Source organism: Coenobita brevimanus, chromosome 14 (genome assembly GCF_032717465.1).
Source record: "Coenobita brevimanus isolate Jiangsu-jjx chromosome 14, ASM3271746v2, whole genome shotgun sequence".
Taxonomy (NCBI): Eukaryota; Metazoa; Arthropoda; class Malacostraca; order Decapoda; family Coenobitidae; genus Coenobita; species Coenobita brevimanus.
Window position 1 is genome coordinate 177,501 of NC_136967.1, and position 15,000 is coordinate 192,500.

General features: G+C 41.7%; 1 protein-coding gene across 1 annotated transcript in view; it reads right to left on the minus strand.

Annotated features, from left to right (window-relative positions):
• LOC145417580 (uncharacterized) overlaps window positions 1-15,000 on the minus strand; it is an 85,730-nt gene that overhangs the window by 70,656 nt on the left and 74 nt on the right. Inside the window, exon 1 of the mRNA XM_080286288.1 lies at window positions 14,967-15,000. This exon is cut by the window's right edge and continues 74 nt beyond it. Within this exon, the coding sequence (XP_080142414.1) occupies window positions 14,967-15,000 (34 nt within the window). The remainder of the gene's footprint in view (window positions 1-14,966) is intronic.

Consider the following 15,000-nt stretch of genomic DNA (forward strand, 5'->3'; position numbering starts at 1 on the left):
CAAAGAAGATGGTAATGACGATGGAAGAAGGGGTGTGGTCCTTTAAGGGCCAGTGGCACGTGTCGTGTGCTCACCAGGTGTACTATATTTCACACACACACACACACACACACACACACACACACACACACACACACAACTGTACTCTGGTACATGCACACTTCTTTACTGTCTGTCTATCTGTCATACATACACACTAGTTAACTCTCTCTCTCTCTCTCTCCAGTTTAAGCAGCCTAAAACTTAAGCTGCTTACCTGACCATGCTATAAATAGACAGGTAGGTAGAAAGCCCCGTAGGTAGATAGAACATTAGATAGATGTAAGGATGGATGGTTTAAATGAGATGATGCTTGATGGTATGGAGGAACAGGTGGGCAGAAAGATGGAAAGACAGAGAGATAGATAGGTAAGTGGAATGATAGATTTGTAGACAGACAGACAGAAGGGTAAATAGGTATATAGAACGACAGACAGACTGATATCTATGACCATAATGTAGATGCCACTAGCTAGAGATGATAAGATAAACAGATAGATAGACAGACAGACAGACAGACAGATATTCAGAGATAGATAAGTAAATGGATAGAGATAGAAAGACTAACAAATTGATAGTCTGATATAGTTTGAGAGATCGATGCTCAGAGAGACAGAAAAAGAGACAGACAGATAAACAATGAAAAAATAGACTCAGATACCTCTCTCATGATCTATCAAACCTAAATAAACTTTCTGAAACCAAGATGGCTGATCTGGCCTACTTTTATATGTTTTTAATGGACAGGGACAACTGAAGCGAGGAGTGGAACTGATTGACTGATTGAGAGAGAGAGAGAGAGAGAGAGAGAGAGAGAGAGAGAGAGAGAGTCAACAGCACGTAATGAAATAATAAAAAATATAACAACAATAATAATAATAATAATAATAATAATAATAATAATAATGATAATAAAAAAAGGCTAATTGATTAACGAAGCAAATTTGCTATTAAAAAATGCATTCCACTGTGTGTGCGCGTGTGTGTGTGTGTGTGTGTGTGTGTGTGGTTTGACCCGGTAATGTACTTTCTCTGGTGAAAGTTGTGGAAGGACTCGATAAGCCTTGAACTCTCTCTCTCTCTCTCTCTCTCTCTCTCTCTCTCTCTCTCTCTCTCTCTCATGTTCACCCACACATCCTCCCCCCGCCCCCTCCCTCTCCCAAACACACAAAGGGTCTCAGCTTCCAACATCAACTAGAAGAGGTGAGGGAAAGAGAAGACTGAAGGGGAGACAAAGATTATGGTGAAAGGATGACTTGGATGGATGGAGAAACTGGGAATGAATATCTATACTCTATTCACTTTAATCTAGCGTAAAATTTCCATATCTCCATCCTAAATAATGAGCAATAAATTAACAGTAAAATATATATATATTGTCATAATTTTGCTAACAGACAGACTCATAAATTAGTTACCTAGTTATAGCCTTCCCTGTCATAAACGATCTCGAATAGGACAGACAACCGTTGCTACTTGTTTTCCTTTGCACTCCTTTGAAAGACAGACAAAGAAACCGAACCAAACACATTATCCCCTCGCCATACGCATGCGGGTGTAAAAAGACATCGGCGTAATGAAAGGGTTATGGGCGGTAAATAGGAGAGAGCTACTTATAGGTCCAGACACGTACTGATTATGACAGCTGGTACTGCTATTCCACTGACGATATAATTATGAGTAGAAAGCGTTGTGTCCCGTTTCCGGGGCTCTTAACACCTTTAATCAGGTAACTCTTCTTTTTCTTTTGTTTATTTTTGCTACTTTCCGGACGATATTTTTTTTACTTAGACAAACTTCTCAGTACTGAAAGAGTTAATAAAGGCAATATCAAGTCTCATCCTGCTAGAAAGGTTTCTCGTAAGCTTAATAAAATCGTCTGGAAAAAGAATAAAAATAAAATACTTGATAAATAAGATAAGCAATAAAGAAAACATGCAGTAAATAAAATACGCAAGAATAAAAATGAAATACGCTATTGGACTGAAGAGGTTCTTTCCTGTAATCCCTTGTCCCTGTTCATTCAGCAATATATTTGTGGAACCTAGATGTAGATTCGATGGTTGCCCGTTTAATTCTCGGGGAAGACCGAGACTAAGCCAAAAAATGGTCGTCTGTCGTAATGCCCTAGCTCGTGTAGTTGTAGGGCTTTAGGACTGTATCATCTGGCTGTGGAAATTTCGTAACACCTCTTTCGAAGCGATCTATTCAGCACATTACACCTGAGTTCTTTTTGTATGTTACTGATGTAAGCTATGTCAATATCAGAACTGTGTAAATTGCACGGAAGAGAATACTGAAGTGTGATATGTATAATAAACCGCTTAGGAAGAGATGGTACGAGGCTTACGATGACACAACATTTACGGACCTTTATTTCAAGCCTCCATTTTCTCCTCTTCGTAAGGCACAGGGTGGGTAACAAAAAGATATACTTCCCCTGTTGACTGTGCGCCTGTACTGTGTCTCTCCCGGGTGGTAACGGTGCACCCACTTGTAAGAGGAACGGTACACGGTGCTCAGACGTCTGCTGGATATGGCGTACCGTATCAGCGTCATTACCCACCGTGTACTCTTATTTTTAGCCCCGTGTTCTCGTGGGATTGGGAGTCACGGAGATGTACAGTACTTCGCTTTGTAGATTTCGTCACACCTCTTCCTGTAGAGGCCACGAAGTCTCCTGTCACTTACAATTCGGATATAATTCTTACCACTTCTTCCTGACCAGTGTATTTTTGTGCATGTGATATTTTAACACTTTCAATTCATTCACGACTTTTATATTTCATTTCCGCTGTCCCAGATGATTCAGTGAAGGTTAGAGTCCTGTCTTTCGTTATTTTGGCCACTTCCAGACGACCTAATTCAGCACAGGGGGAACTCTCGCAGTAAACTTCCCATATCACCATAAACCATTTACACACACACACACACACACACACACACACACACACACACACACACACACACACACACACACACACACACACACACACACACACACACACACACACACACACACACACGCGCACACACAGACACACACACACACACACACACACACACACACACACACACACACACACACACACACACACACACACACGTTATGTCAGTGAGGTGGAGCCAGATTTCGAAGCATGTTGTCGGATAGTCCTCCTGTCTATGATCTGTGTCTTCGTTTGCTGCTCCTACCTCACCCCATCTCTTGCTGGAAATTAGGGTTTGGATGATGATGATGATGAGGAGGAGGGGCAGAGATCCCTGGGGCCGAAGAAGTTAAGGTAATTTGAGGGCGAGGCAGGTGGGGTGGGTTGGGGAAAGGGATGTTTTACTATCCTCCGGTGAATGTGTGGGATGAGGAGATGGATAGGGAGGGGGGGGAGAGGGGCACAGAAAAGGAGTAAAGGAGGAGGAGGGGATGAATGAGGAAGGGATCGTTAGAAATATTTTTAAATTCAATATGCCTGTCTACTGGATACGGTTAATTAAGGGAGTTAATCACAATAATTAAGAGAAGTTGTATTACCCCACCTCCACTCAAGTAAAGAAGGTGGTCAGAGCGAGAACAAGAGTAAATGAGAAAGAGGAGGATGGATGGGATGAGGGAGGAGAAGGGGGGTGGCAGAACAGGAGTAAAGGTCGTGTCGGTAGCGTAGCGATGGTGGTGGTCACGGCGGGTGGTGAACTGGGTGAGCATGGGAGTCAATGGGAGGGGATGAGGTGAGGTGAGGCAGTGCAATCCTCTCTGTTAATGTTAATAGCGCAGAATTACACTAACCCCAAAGGCAGGGTCACACGCACGATTTTTTTTGTTATGACAGCAGTATTAAGCTATCATCATTATCGTCATCATCATCATCATCCAGACCTCTTATCCCGCCTAAAGGGTGAAGAAGGGTCCAGAGAACGAGAGAAAAACTGACAAAAGTGGGCCAACTCTCACTCATTCATCATTCAAGCCCCAGGATTCCTGACTTCACCTCAGTGTCATAAATACCCTCTCTTTCAGTCTTACATACTTCAAACTGTTACCAGATAGAACAATACCAAGTTATCAAATAAAATAAAATCAAATAACGTCATACTTCTTTGTTCAAAAATCCCCATACTGAGCTAAGCCATGTTACAGCTGATGTTTTTTTTAGATTGCAGTCATCTGTTGTAGTGATGACTTGGCACTTGTGGAAATGCACGAATAACCCTCCTTCCTGCTTCCTCTCTCTCTCTCTCTCTCTCTTCCTCTCTGTTTCATCTATCGATCTGTTTATCTATCTGTCTTTTTAAATATAGGTAGATAGACTGATTAATCGACAGGTAGACAGGTAGATATATGTCAAGATACGAAGATGTCAGTCAGTTTATTTACCTGCCGACCTACTTACCTACCTACCTACCGACCTACCTACCTGCCTACCTATCCATCAGTCTATCTGTCTATCTATCTGTCAACTCCCAAACTACCAATCCTCCAATGTGTTTGCCCTGTGGAACTCTGACAGGGAAGGCGTTGAAGAAAGCAAACATCATTACTCTCTGTCAGTCCAAACTCTTCTCCTAACTTTCTCAACTCTGGTGTTAGTTTGTTTCACTCCAGTTCTGCCGGTCGGACTGGTGGACTCAATCTGTTTCCCCCTTTTGTCCCTACTAACCCTCCAGCACGATTGAGGACATACATGAAATCGTCTGTTAATTGCAGGTAATCTGGTCTTTGGCCGATACGACCCGAAGGGGGTATTAATGGACTGGGTGTTTTTTTATTATCTGTCTATCTATCTATCTATCTATCTATTTAACTATCTATCTATCTGTCTATCTTTCTAATCCTCAGCCCATCCTTAAGTAAAAAGAAAGATGATGATGATGATTATGAATAAGAGTAAGAATAAGATGATAAAGGTGATGATGATGCTAATGATGACGATGACGATGATACATTTATTTGTTTACTTATTTCTTTTTTTAATTCTATTGTGTGTGTGTGTGTGTGTGTGTGTGTGTGTGTGTGTGTGTGTGTGTGTGTGTGTGTGTGTGTGTGTGTGCGCCTCTCCCTCTCGCTCTATCTCAGTCAGGGTTGCCAAACACTGAAGTAACACCAAATACTTTCTCCCATAACGTTCGAAAACACCTATACATAAGAGCACCGATTTTTTGGCTGTATAAATCCGGATTAAACTTATGCGAACGGATTAAAGTAGGATTACCTCCTCTTGATGCTGTGAAGTGAGGATTTATCTCTTTATTTATCTATTCAATTGTTTTTTTTTTATCTTAAGGACTGTGGATTGTGTTCTGCGTGTATTTTTAACTTTCTTTAATATAAGAGAGAGAGAGAGAGAGAGAGAGAGAGAGAGAGAGTACAGTATATGAAATCATCTCTCTCTCTCTCACACACACACACACACACTGGTCTTCCAATGGGGTATATGGAGGAGGGTGACGTAGTGTGGCTTTCCCTCGTGACAGTTGCACTTTCTCTTTCCTTTCCTCACTGCCTCACTGTGCCCCTTTTCCTCCTTGCTCTCTTTATTTCTTGCTCTCTTCTCTCTTTCTCACTTCCCTTGTTCTCTCCTCACTCATCCCGTCACTTGTTCTGCTCTCTTTGCTCTTGTCTCTTTTTCTCATACTTATTTTTTCCCTGTTCAGTTCAGTTCTCTCCCTTACTAGCTCATCATGCACCTTTCGTCTCTCTCTTTCCCACCCTTTTCTCTTTTTTTACTCTCTCTCTCTCTCCCTACTAACTCACTTCCTAACCTTGCCATGCTCCTTGCTCTCTTTTCTCATCTCTTTTCTCTTTTCCAGTCCTCTTTCGCCACTAGTTATTTATCTCACTCTGTTTCCTCCTCCTCCTTCCTCTCCGTCTTTTTTCTTCCTCACATTTTTTTTTCTCTCTCCTCCCTCCCCAGCAAGAACTTTCATTTCTTTCTTGCTCACTACCTTTTCTCCTCTTTCTCACTTTCCCTCTGCCAGCAATCTCACCTTTCACTTCTTTAGACCCTAGTTTTTTCATGTTTTTTTTTATTCATGTGATTTCAAAATTTCCTGTTTCCACACACACCTTAAGTAAATTTTGAGTAGTCTAATTAAGCTAAATATATCCAGTTATGTCCTGATTCAACCTATTCTTAGTTGGCATAGATTAACATAGCCCAATTCACCCAGATTAATATAATTTCTCTTTAATTCAGCAGCCTCTCTTGATCAGACTAAAATATAACCCAACTTTGCAAAATTTAGCACTAACTTGAACCGCTTTAAGATACGCTTACTTTCTTAAATGAGACAAGCTTTCACTTTATTTATTTAATCTAACTAAATTATCCAGTAAAAGGTTAAGAATCTAGTTTGTTCTGTAGCCTACTAACCAGAACCCCTAACCCATTACAACTTTGCCTAAATATAGTCGTAACTAAGCAAGATGGAAGAAAAAGAGACATTAATTTCAAACTACATAATGCTTGTTTTTGAGAGAGAGAGAGAGAGAGAGAGAGAGAGAGAGAGAGAGAGAGAGAGAGAGAGAGAGAGAGAGAGAGAGAGATTTCACATTACTGGGTATGTAAACTATGAATTTAGAGCTTTTATGAGAGTTTATGTCCTGTATTAATCTCTCTCTCTCTCTCTCTCTCAACACGGCCAGCACTTTCTCCTCCTCCCTATCTCCAATCTTCTTCTTCTACACCACAACCCTTTTTATCTATTTTAAAATCTTTCCATCTTCTGTCTGTCTGTCTGTCTGTCTGTCTGTCTGTCTCTCTCTCTCTCTCTCCACCTAACCAACACTTTCTCCTTCTCCCATATTTTCTTCGTCTGTCCACTCCAACCACCGTTATTCGATAGGGGAGGTAAATATTGCTCTCTCTCTCTCTTTCTCTCTCAAGGCGTTGCTACAGTATGCATATTGTGTGTGTGTGTGTGTGTGTGTGTGTGTGTGTGTGTGTGTGTGTGTGTGTGTGTGTGTGTGTGTGTGTGTGTGTGTGTGTGTGTGTGTGTGCACCTGCATGCGAGTGTTTGTGTATGTGATTTGCTCATTTAGTAACTTCCTCATCTTGCTCCTGTCAAAATTTTTTAGAAATATATTTTTCTTGTGCTATTCTTCTTGAGCATATAATTCTGAGTTATCCATAAAATTACTTTCTCTGACAACAAGGCACAATGACGCAGAAAATTTACACAGCCTGATTTATCGAGATTTGCGGCGACCCAGTTTAACTTCGCCGGGGGTAAAAAAAACTTGAAGGAGCCGGTTTTTGCTTCAGAGTGTTCTTGAAACTCCAAGCCTACTTAATGAATTTACCTAGATAGGGACGCGACAAAAACACTTCTATTCCTCTGTCACACTCTCATCCTAACTCTCTCCCTCCACTCCAAGCCACCTTCCTTCACGTACTGTTCTCCTCTCTTCTGTCTCTCCTCTCGCCATGCTCATTCTCTCCTCATTCTCCCATACGAGATTGAAGTAATTAGAGGGAGATGAAGAAAACAAAGTAGAAAGTGGAGAGACAAGGTGAGGAGTACTTGAGAAAGGGAAGGAGAAGCTCAGCAAAGAATTTCCCAAACCACTTTTGCCATTTTTATTTCACCGTCCTTTACTGGATGCACGAGGTGATATATATATATATTTTTTAATAAGTCAAGTTTCAAGTTAGGTATAGCTGGTGCCAGTCCCACGCAGTGCCTCGCGAACTGGTATAGGTGTGGAAGGCTTTAGGAGTATAAGGTGAGAAATGCATGCGAAAATTGTAACGGAATAGGAAAGCAAATGGCTGGAGGACAATTTGCCGAGGTCACCCATCAAAGGAGACAGCGTCAGGCAATAGATATACAGTAACTTGCAGAAAGAAGACAGAAATATTGGGATCCAAGCCTTCATTTGCATATCAAGGCCTCCCGCTTTGAAGTCGGGAATGAAATACAGAGTAACGTAGGACGACGACATGCAGAGTTTCGAAAAAAACAAAAAATGTAGAGCTTCGATGCATAGACGAAATGGTGGGATCATCATCATCATCATCATCATCAGCAGCAGCAGCAGCAGCAGCATAATGTCGGAGATAAAATACAGAGTTACAGGGTAGTGGGACGACATGAGGGGTTCCTACAAAATAGAAAATGTCGGTACAGAGACGGAATAGAGAGTTCCGATACAAAATACAGGCCCGAAATACAGGAAGTCGAAGTACAGGGTTCAGTAAAAATAAAGTACAGTTACGGACATTAACACTGATTCCTTCCCTAACGATAAATGGCGAGGTAGTGAGCCATGAATTTTAGATCACAGTGTGGCGATCTTTGGAACACATCAAATTTTTCAGTATATTATGTCAGAGTCTGATAACTGTTCGCCTAAAATTTTCAACTATATTTTTGTCCGCAGCTCTACGTACAGGATTTCCATACAGTCATGAAATACAAGGAAGTGAGATACAGAGTTTCGTTCTCATTTCTGTGCCTCACCTCAGTCACAAACAATGCTAATTAAAGATTGTGGGGCTGATGTGAGGGTTCGCTACGGGGCGTGGCGATGAAGGGGTCAGGTGAGAGGGCAGGGGTGTGGGGAAGATCGTGGGAGAGGAGGTGGGTGGGGGTGGGGATGAGGAAAGGGAAGGGTGGAGGAGATGTTTTTACGGACTTTCTCCCCTCTGACCTCGTATCCCTCTGGAAGCTAGGGTGACCGGCTGCTGACATGATCCAAGAGAAATTAACCCTTTTCCAGGCGAGTTAACCCGTGACCCGATAGCAACCATAATCTAGAGTTAACCAGGATAAAATATCTGATCGATTAGCGAAACCTTACTGCATGTATAGCAATGAAAGGTTATCTAAGGTAGGTTTTAACACCCTGAACACATGGGTTTCACAGTAAAAATAAAAATCTGATGTTATTATCCCTCCATATCAGCGTCATTTCATCTGATTTGTAGACTGATTGATTTTCGAGAGGGTACTGTTTGAAAAGACCATGCAGCTTGGCATAAATAGCAGCAAAACTGACCCAGTGAAAGTTAAGAGAGTTTATTGTCAACGAGTGTGTTCAGGCATCTCGGAGGGGACGGATTCTGATTCTGCCATTCTTTGACTGAGTAATTGATTTATTTTTTAATGCAGCGGAGGATTTTACTTTCTACATTGAGTGGAAAGACGATGCTCTCTCTCTCTCTCTCTCTCTCTCTCTCTCTCTCTCTCTCTCTCTCTCTCTTTCTCTGCTTAAAAAAAAAGAAAAAAAAAGAAAAAAAGATACGTGATGCCGTATGTAAATTGAACCTGTGTTGGGGTACGTCTGGCAGCTCCGCGGTGAAGTTCCTCTGACAGACTTTCTCCGACTTGTCTCGCTTTCATAAACGACCCTAACCCTAATTTTTTCCCATGAAGAAGCCACCATACCATTGAATTATGATTAGAAATAGGCGTGATTTGTGGCATTATTCACTCTATTATTCACTCTGGTATGACTCTGAAATGTTTGGTAGCTGTATGAAAGAAGATATAATTAAAAACAAGAAATCTTATGGAAAACTAAGAAGAGTTTGTAAGTACTGGCTCTGGTCTCGCTTTCATCCGATGACTGCCACTGCCCTGCGACACCATTATTGAGTATGTCGGTGTCCCTAGGTGGCAGACTACACACACACACACACACACACACACACACACACACACACACACACACACACACACAGACTACTGCAAGGTGCCATAGTAAACGACAGCTACAGATAAAAAGAAGCCACTACAACTTCATGAACCACATTTTCCCTCCTCAGTCACAACCAAGCAGAGGAGGGGAATTGAAGGCCCCACTTTCCTTTACGCCCTTGAGTCTAATGATATGCTTTTATTATACCCTAACTCCGGACGATTTTATTCAGCTTAGTTCAGTCTTTTTCGAACCGCACGTACAGTCTTCAATAATCCCCCTCACTACAAGAAATCTCCCTCCAAACTCAAGAAAATCGCATGGTTGAGTGAGCAAGTAGATAGATAAAGTAGATAAATAAGTAAATAAATATAATAAAAACGGAAATGTACTCGGACCAAAGGGTTTTAACTGCAGTAAATTTTGAGTGTACAAATATTCTCTCTTTTTCCTTATTTGTCTGTTTTTTGCTGATAAGGAAGATAAGTTTAATCTCTCTCTCTTTCTCTCTCTCTCTCTCTCTCGTAAATTAAGAGACACACACACTCACTCTTGGTTACCTCATTAACGTTACACTATAGCAAGTGGACCCACACTGTTGAAATTCACTCCGTATCTGTCGCAATGTATATGACAAATGACTGCAGGAGCCTGTGTGTGTGTGTGTGTGTGTGTGTGTGTGTGTGTGTGTGTGTGAGGGGGAGGGGAGGAGGACTGCGTTTGGGAGATTCACAACAATCACAATACCCCTACAACAATCACAACCATCCACACTCGTCTCAGCCAAACACAATCACAACCACAAAATCCACAGAAGGGAAGATACTAATACCACCACAAAAACCTTACGACCCCAGCACAGCAATCACAATAACACTACAGCAATCACAAAGTGCCCCACCCATCAAAATACAGCACAATCACAACCGCAAAACCCCCCAAACCACCTCAAAACCCAAGGGATGTTACAGATACCGCTACAAAAACCTCTAAGTTTCCACCACCACATGGCAAACAGGTACTATGGGAGAAACTTTCACTAACACCGACTCTCACTGACCACGAGAGTAACTTCAAACAACTCTCGCTGCCTGTACGACTCTCACTAGCAACGCAGTACTCTTGGGACTCTCAAAATCTGGGGGCTTTTTAGATAGAGCTCACTGACTCTACAGTACACGGAAACTGCTATGTAACTAAAAACTCTTCATGGTTTTAAGACTTCTGTTCAGATCTCTTCCAACCTCTAACTCGTACCACCAATCAACTTTCAGTGACATCACACAGTTCTTACCGTACTACCTTAAGTCCTCACTAGCAGTGAATGACTTAAAACTCTCGAAGATTTGCAACTCTCCAAGTAACTTTCACTGACCAAACACAGCTCTTACTAGTAAAGATTGGCTAAGTCTCTTCAATATTTGCAGCTCTCCAAATGGCACACTGACACAGAAAGATAGACAGAAAACCAGTCAGACAAGTCGATAGATAAACATATGAATAGATAAAGAGTAGCTTTCACTGACATGCACTCACAAATAAGCATATACGCGCATACCAACCCATTTATTTCACGCACCAATTTCCTCTACAAAGACGACTGTCTATCTATGACTCTATCTGCACTTTTGGCCATCTATCAAAATTTGTCTATCTATACATAATTCTATCTATGATCTATTTTATATTAAATGCACAGCCAGATTTTAATACGAAACAAGAGATAGGACACCAAGTTATCTCCTTCACTACGATGCTCTTTTGTTTTTTCTTTCGTTTGTCTTTGCAACTTCTCTACATATTTATTCAACTTTGGACTATCAAAATGGAGAGGTGAAATATGACCTTCACTGATCTCTCCAGAACGAGAGGCCTTTCCTAAAGCTTAATAAAATGGTCAGGAATAGCGAGAATTAAGTCAAAATCGACGTCATTAGATTTCATGGTTTAACATCGAGACATGAATGCTAAGTCAAACAGCTTTCTCTTGCATAGCTATATCTTCTCTCTCTCTCTCTCTCTCTCTCTCTCTCTCTCTCTCTCTCTCTCTCTCTCTCTCTCTCTCTTGTACAATATAGTGCACTTGCTTTAACCTGGCGAAGATCCCCAACTCCATTTCAGTTGAGTTAATGACCAGGTGTAGTCAGACTGGAGGGTTGATCTGACTAGTAATAAAAGAGATTCACCTCTGTATCGTATCTAAGGCTCATCGAATTTCATGCAACAACAACATAATATTGAAGCTGTGGAAGTGGCTCAATTACTTTAGATGAAAAAAAGGCAGCCACAGTACAGTGCTAAATAAACGTCTACCAGTTTTCTCCTGTACAGTTACGTTCTCCTCTCTCTCTCTTACACAAACATACAAAGTCCTCAGCCTCTTCAGACCGAGGATGTCTCTTATATTTGATCCACGTTAAGTGCGGAGAATTTTTTTTTTTTTTTTTTAGCTCAGTAGAGATCACACTTAGCTGGAAGGATTAGATCCGACCTTCATCATTTCTTTCAGCTCAGTGACTTTATATTAATATTTTCATTACTACCCTTAGAGGATTCCTTTAAGCTTAGGAGAAACCTCTAGCCAAGAAAGGGTTCAGTTATTAGTGGGAAAGGGTTTCACACCTCTGAATTAACTTGCAACGAGGAAGACAAAATACAGTACTTAATTAGGGCCTTGACCTCCAGTTAGTTGAATTCGGATGGGCTTTAACGGTTTACAGGGTTGGACTCTCCCTCAGTTGGATCATATCACCTGAAGGTAGCTAACATAAGCATTTGTGTGGGGCCATACTCTATCAAGGATTAAGGGTGCCTATGATGGTAACTTCTAGGAAAAAATATAGTTACTCACCTAGACTTGGTAATCACAATCCTGCCGGAGTGTAGGCTGGTCACAGTACAATCCAACACACACGAGCCTTCCAATTTTACAAACCCCGAAGATTCAATATCATTTTCTACACAACAACAAGACTCGAAGACCACACATAGATAGCACACTCTTACTTTCATCCATATATGCCACTTTTTTCCCCTTAAGAGCACTAGATGGGGAATGTCCGCTGAAGTTGCAAAAAATGTAAAAAATAAACAGAACCAAACTGGCTGGCACGTGAAGGTGAGAGGACAAGGTTAAGGCGGTAGGAAAGAGGTGAAAGAAGTAGCTCTGGGTCGGGTTTTGGCCTTGCGAAAGTGTAAATGGGTCGATTTGCTTTAGGAATGACAAGTTTGCATGTTAGAGGAAGTCGTTTAGTACTAGAAAGATTGAAGGGAAGGATAGTGGGATTGAGAAGCAAGGACGTAACAAATGATTGCCGTATATTAGTCTGGCCTAGTTAAGATATAGCCAAGTCAGCTGTCCTTGGAACTGAACGATTTGGGAATAGAAGGAATGATTTGATAGATGGAACAGTTTAGTACTACAGGAAGGAGGTAAGCAGGTAGGAATGAGATGCTAGGAGCTAGCACAAAATAGCACTAGAATGAGTGCTTATGTGTAAACAAATCTGGTGTCTTAGGATTAGATTGGTGTAAAGGAAAAGATATGGTGCTACAGGAAGGAGGTAACGTCAGATCAGTTTGGACAGGCGGGGATGCAACCAAACCACCGTGCCTTGGCCCTGAACTGGCTCGAGAAGATTTAATTTGTCATTAGAAAGAACGAGGAAAGACGGTGAGGATGAGAAGCCAGGAGTTAACACTAAACTGGGTTGACGTGGATGAGAAGCACAGAAATGAACACGCCTGGAGATGAAATTTGTGTATCGATTTGTTGTTAGAGGGAACGTGAGTAAGAACGATGTGAACGAGAGCCTGGAGGCAGCTCGTTCGTTCACACATCCACACACACCGCCACGCCGCGACTGTGGGCCCACTCCGCTGTTCTCTCTCTCTCTCTTTCTCTGTGTGTGACTTGGGGTGAAAGCTGGTTGGCTGCCTGGTTGGTTGGCTTCCTCGGTCCCCCTCACTCCAACCTTCACCTTCACACACACACACACACACACACACACACACACACACACACACACACACACACACACACACACACACACACACACACACACCACCCCTACACACTTTCTTCGACGTCTTCACTCTCGATCAGCTGCACAATATCTTTCCTTGCGATGACAGGACATTTTCGCTCTCAGCAAGAAAATTTCACTCTCGATCAGTGCCGAGAAATTTCTCTCAGTCAACGACTCAAAATCTTTACTTTCAGTGATGCAAACTCTTCACTCTCAGTTACAAGGATTTTTCTCTCTCAGCAACACGATGTTCCACTCTGTCAACGTTAAGAAAGTTTCACTCTCGATCAACATCCAGAAAGTTTCACTCTCGATCAACATCCAGAAAATTTCCCTGTCGATTAAAATGCAGAAAGTTTCACTCTCTACCGATAAAAAAAAAAAAAAAAAAAAAACTTTCATTCATCTACGATTTACTTTTTCAACGATGCAAAAATTCACTCTCAAACAATATGAAAGCTTCACTCTCGATCAAATACACAAAGTTTCCCTTTCGACTGATCCTACAAAATTGTTCTCAGTTAAGTACAATACACAAAATCTTCACTCAGTGACAAGAAATTTTAACTTGCAGTGGCATGAAATTTTCACTCTCAGCGGCAAAGTTGCACTCTTCGTCGATGCTGCGAAATTTCTCTCAATCAGAAAAACAAAACCATCTCTCTCAATTCACGACACGAAACCTCACGACTTCCCTTCATATCTTTTTTTACCCAGAAATGCGATAGCTTTTTCTGGCAGTGAAAATGACTGTCTCTAGACTACCTTATCCCTTCATATCTACTATTTACAGTTATTCTTTACTAACCAGAGAGAGAGAGAGAGAGAGAGAGAGAGAGAGAGAGAGAGAGAGAGCGTATTCTTCAAGCTTTACCTGGATCATCTGCAGTGCATCATTCCATTTTAACTGTTTCAACACACAGACTTATTTCTTGCCTCGTCTCCATCCATTTCCCACCTTCTCTCAAGCCTCTTTTTGGAACATCACTGTTACTACATAATAACATCTCTCTTCCACCTCTTTGGGAGTCGAGCCACGCGCCCAATAAAAGTGAAATCCGTCAGCTGCTCATCAAAGAATGGCATTTCCTACTCATGGTTTCCATCCCCATTGCTGTAGCTGTTGATTTTCCCCATTCTATCTGGCCAGGCAGACCCGTTGACCACATGTAAGCAACCGCTTCTGTGGGGCCGTCCTATAGGTGCAGTACAATACATACACCGTGTAAGGAACAGACTTCCACTTGTGACAGACAGCACCTCACTAGGGTCAGAGGTCCTTGTCCAAGGCAAGGTGCA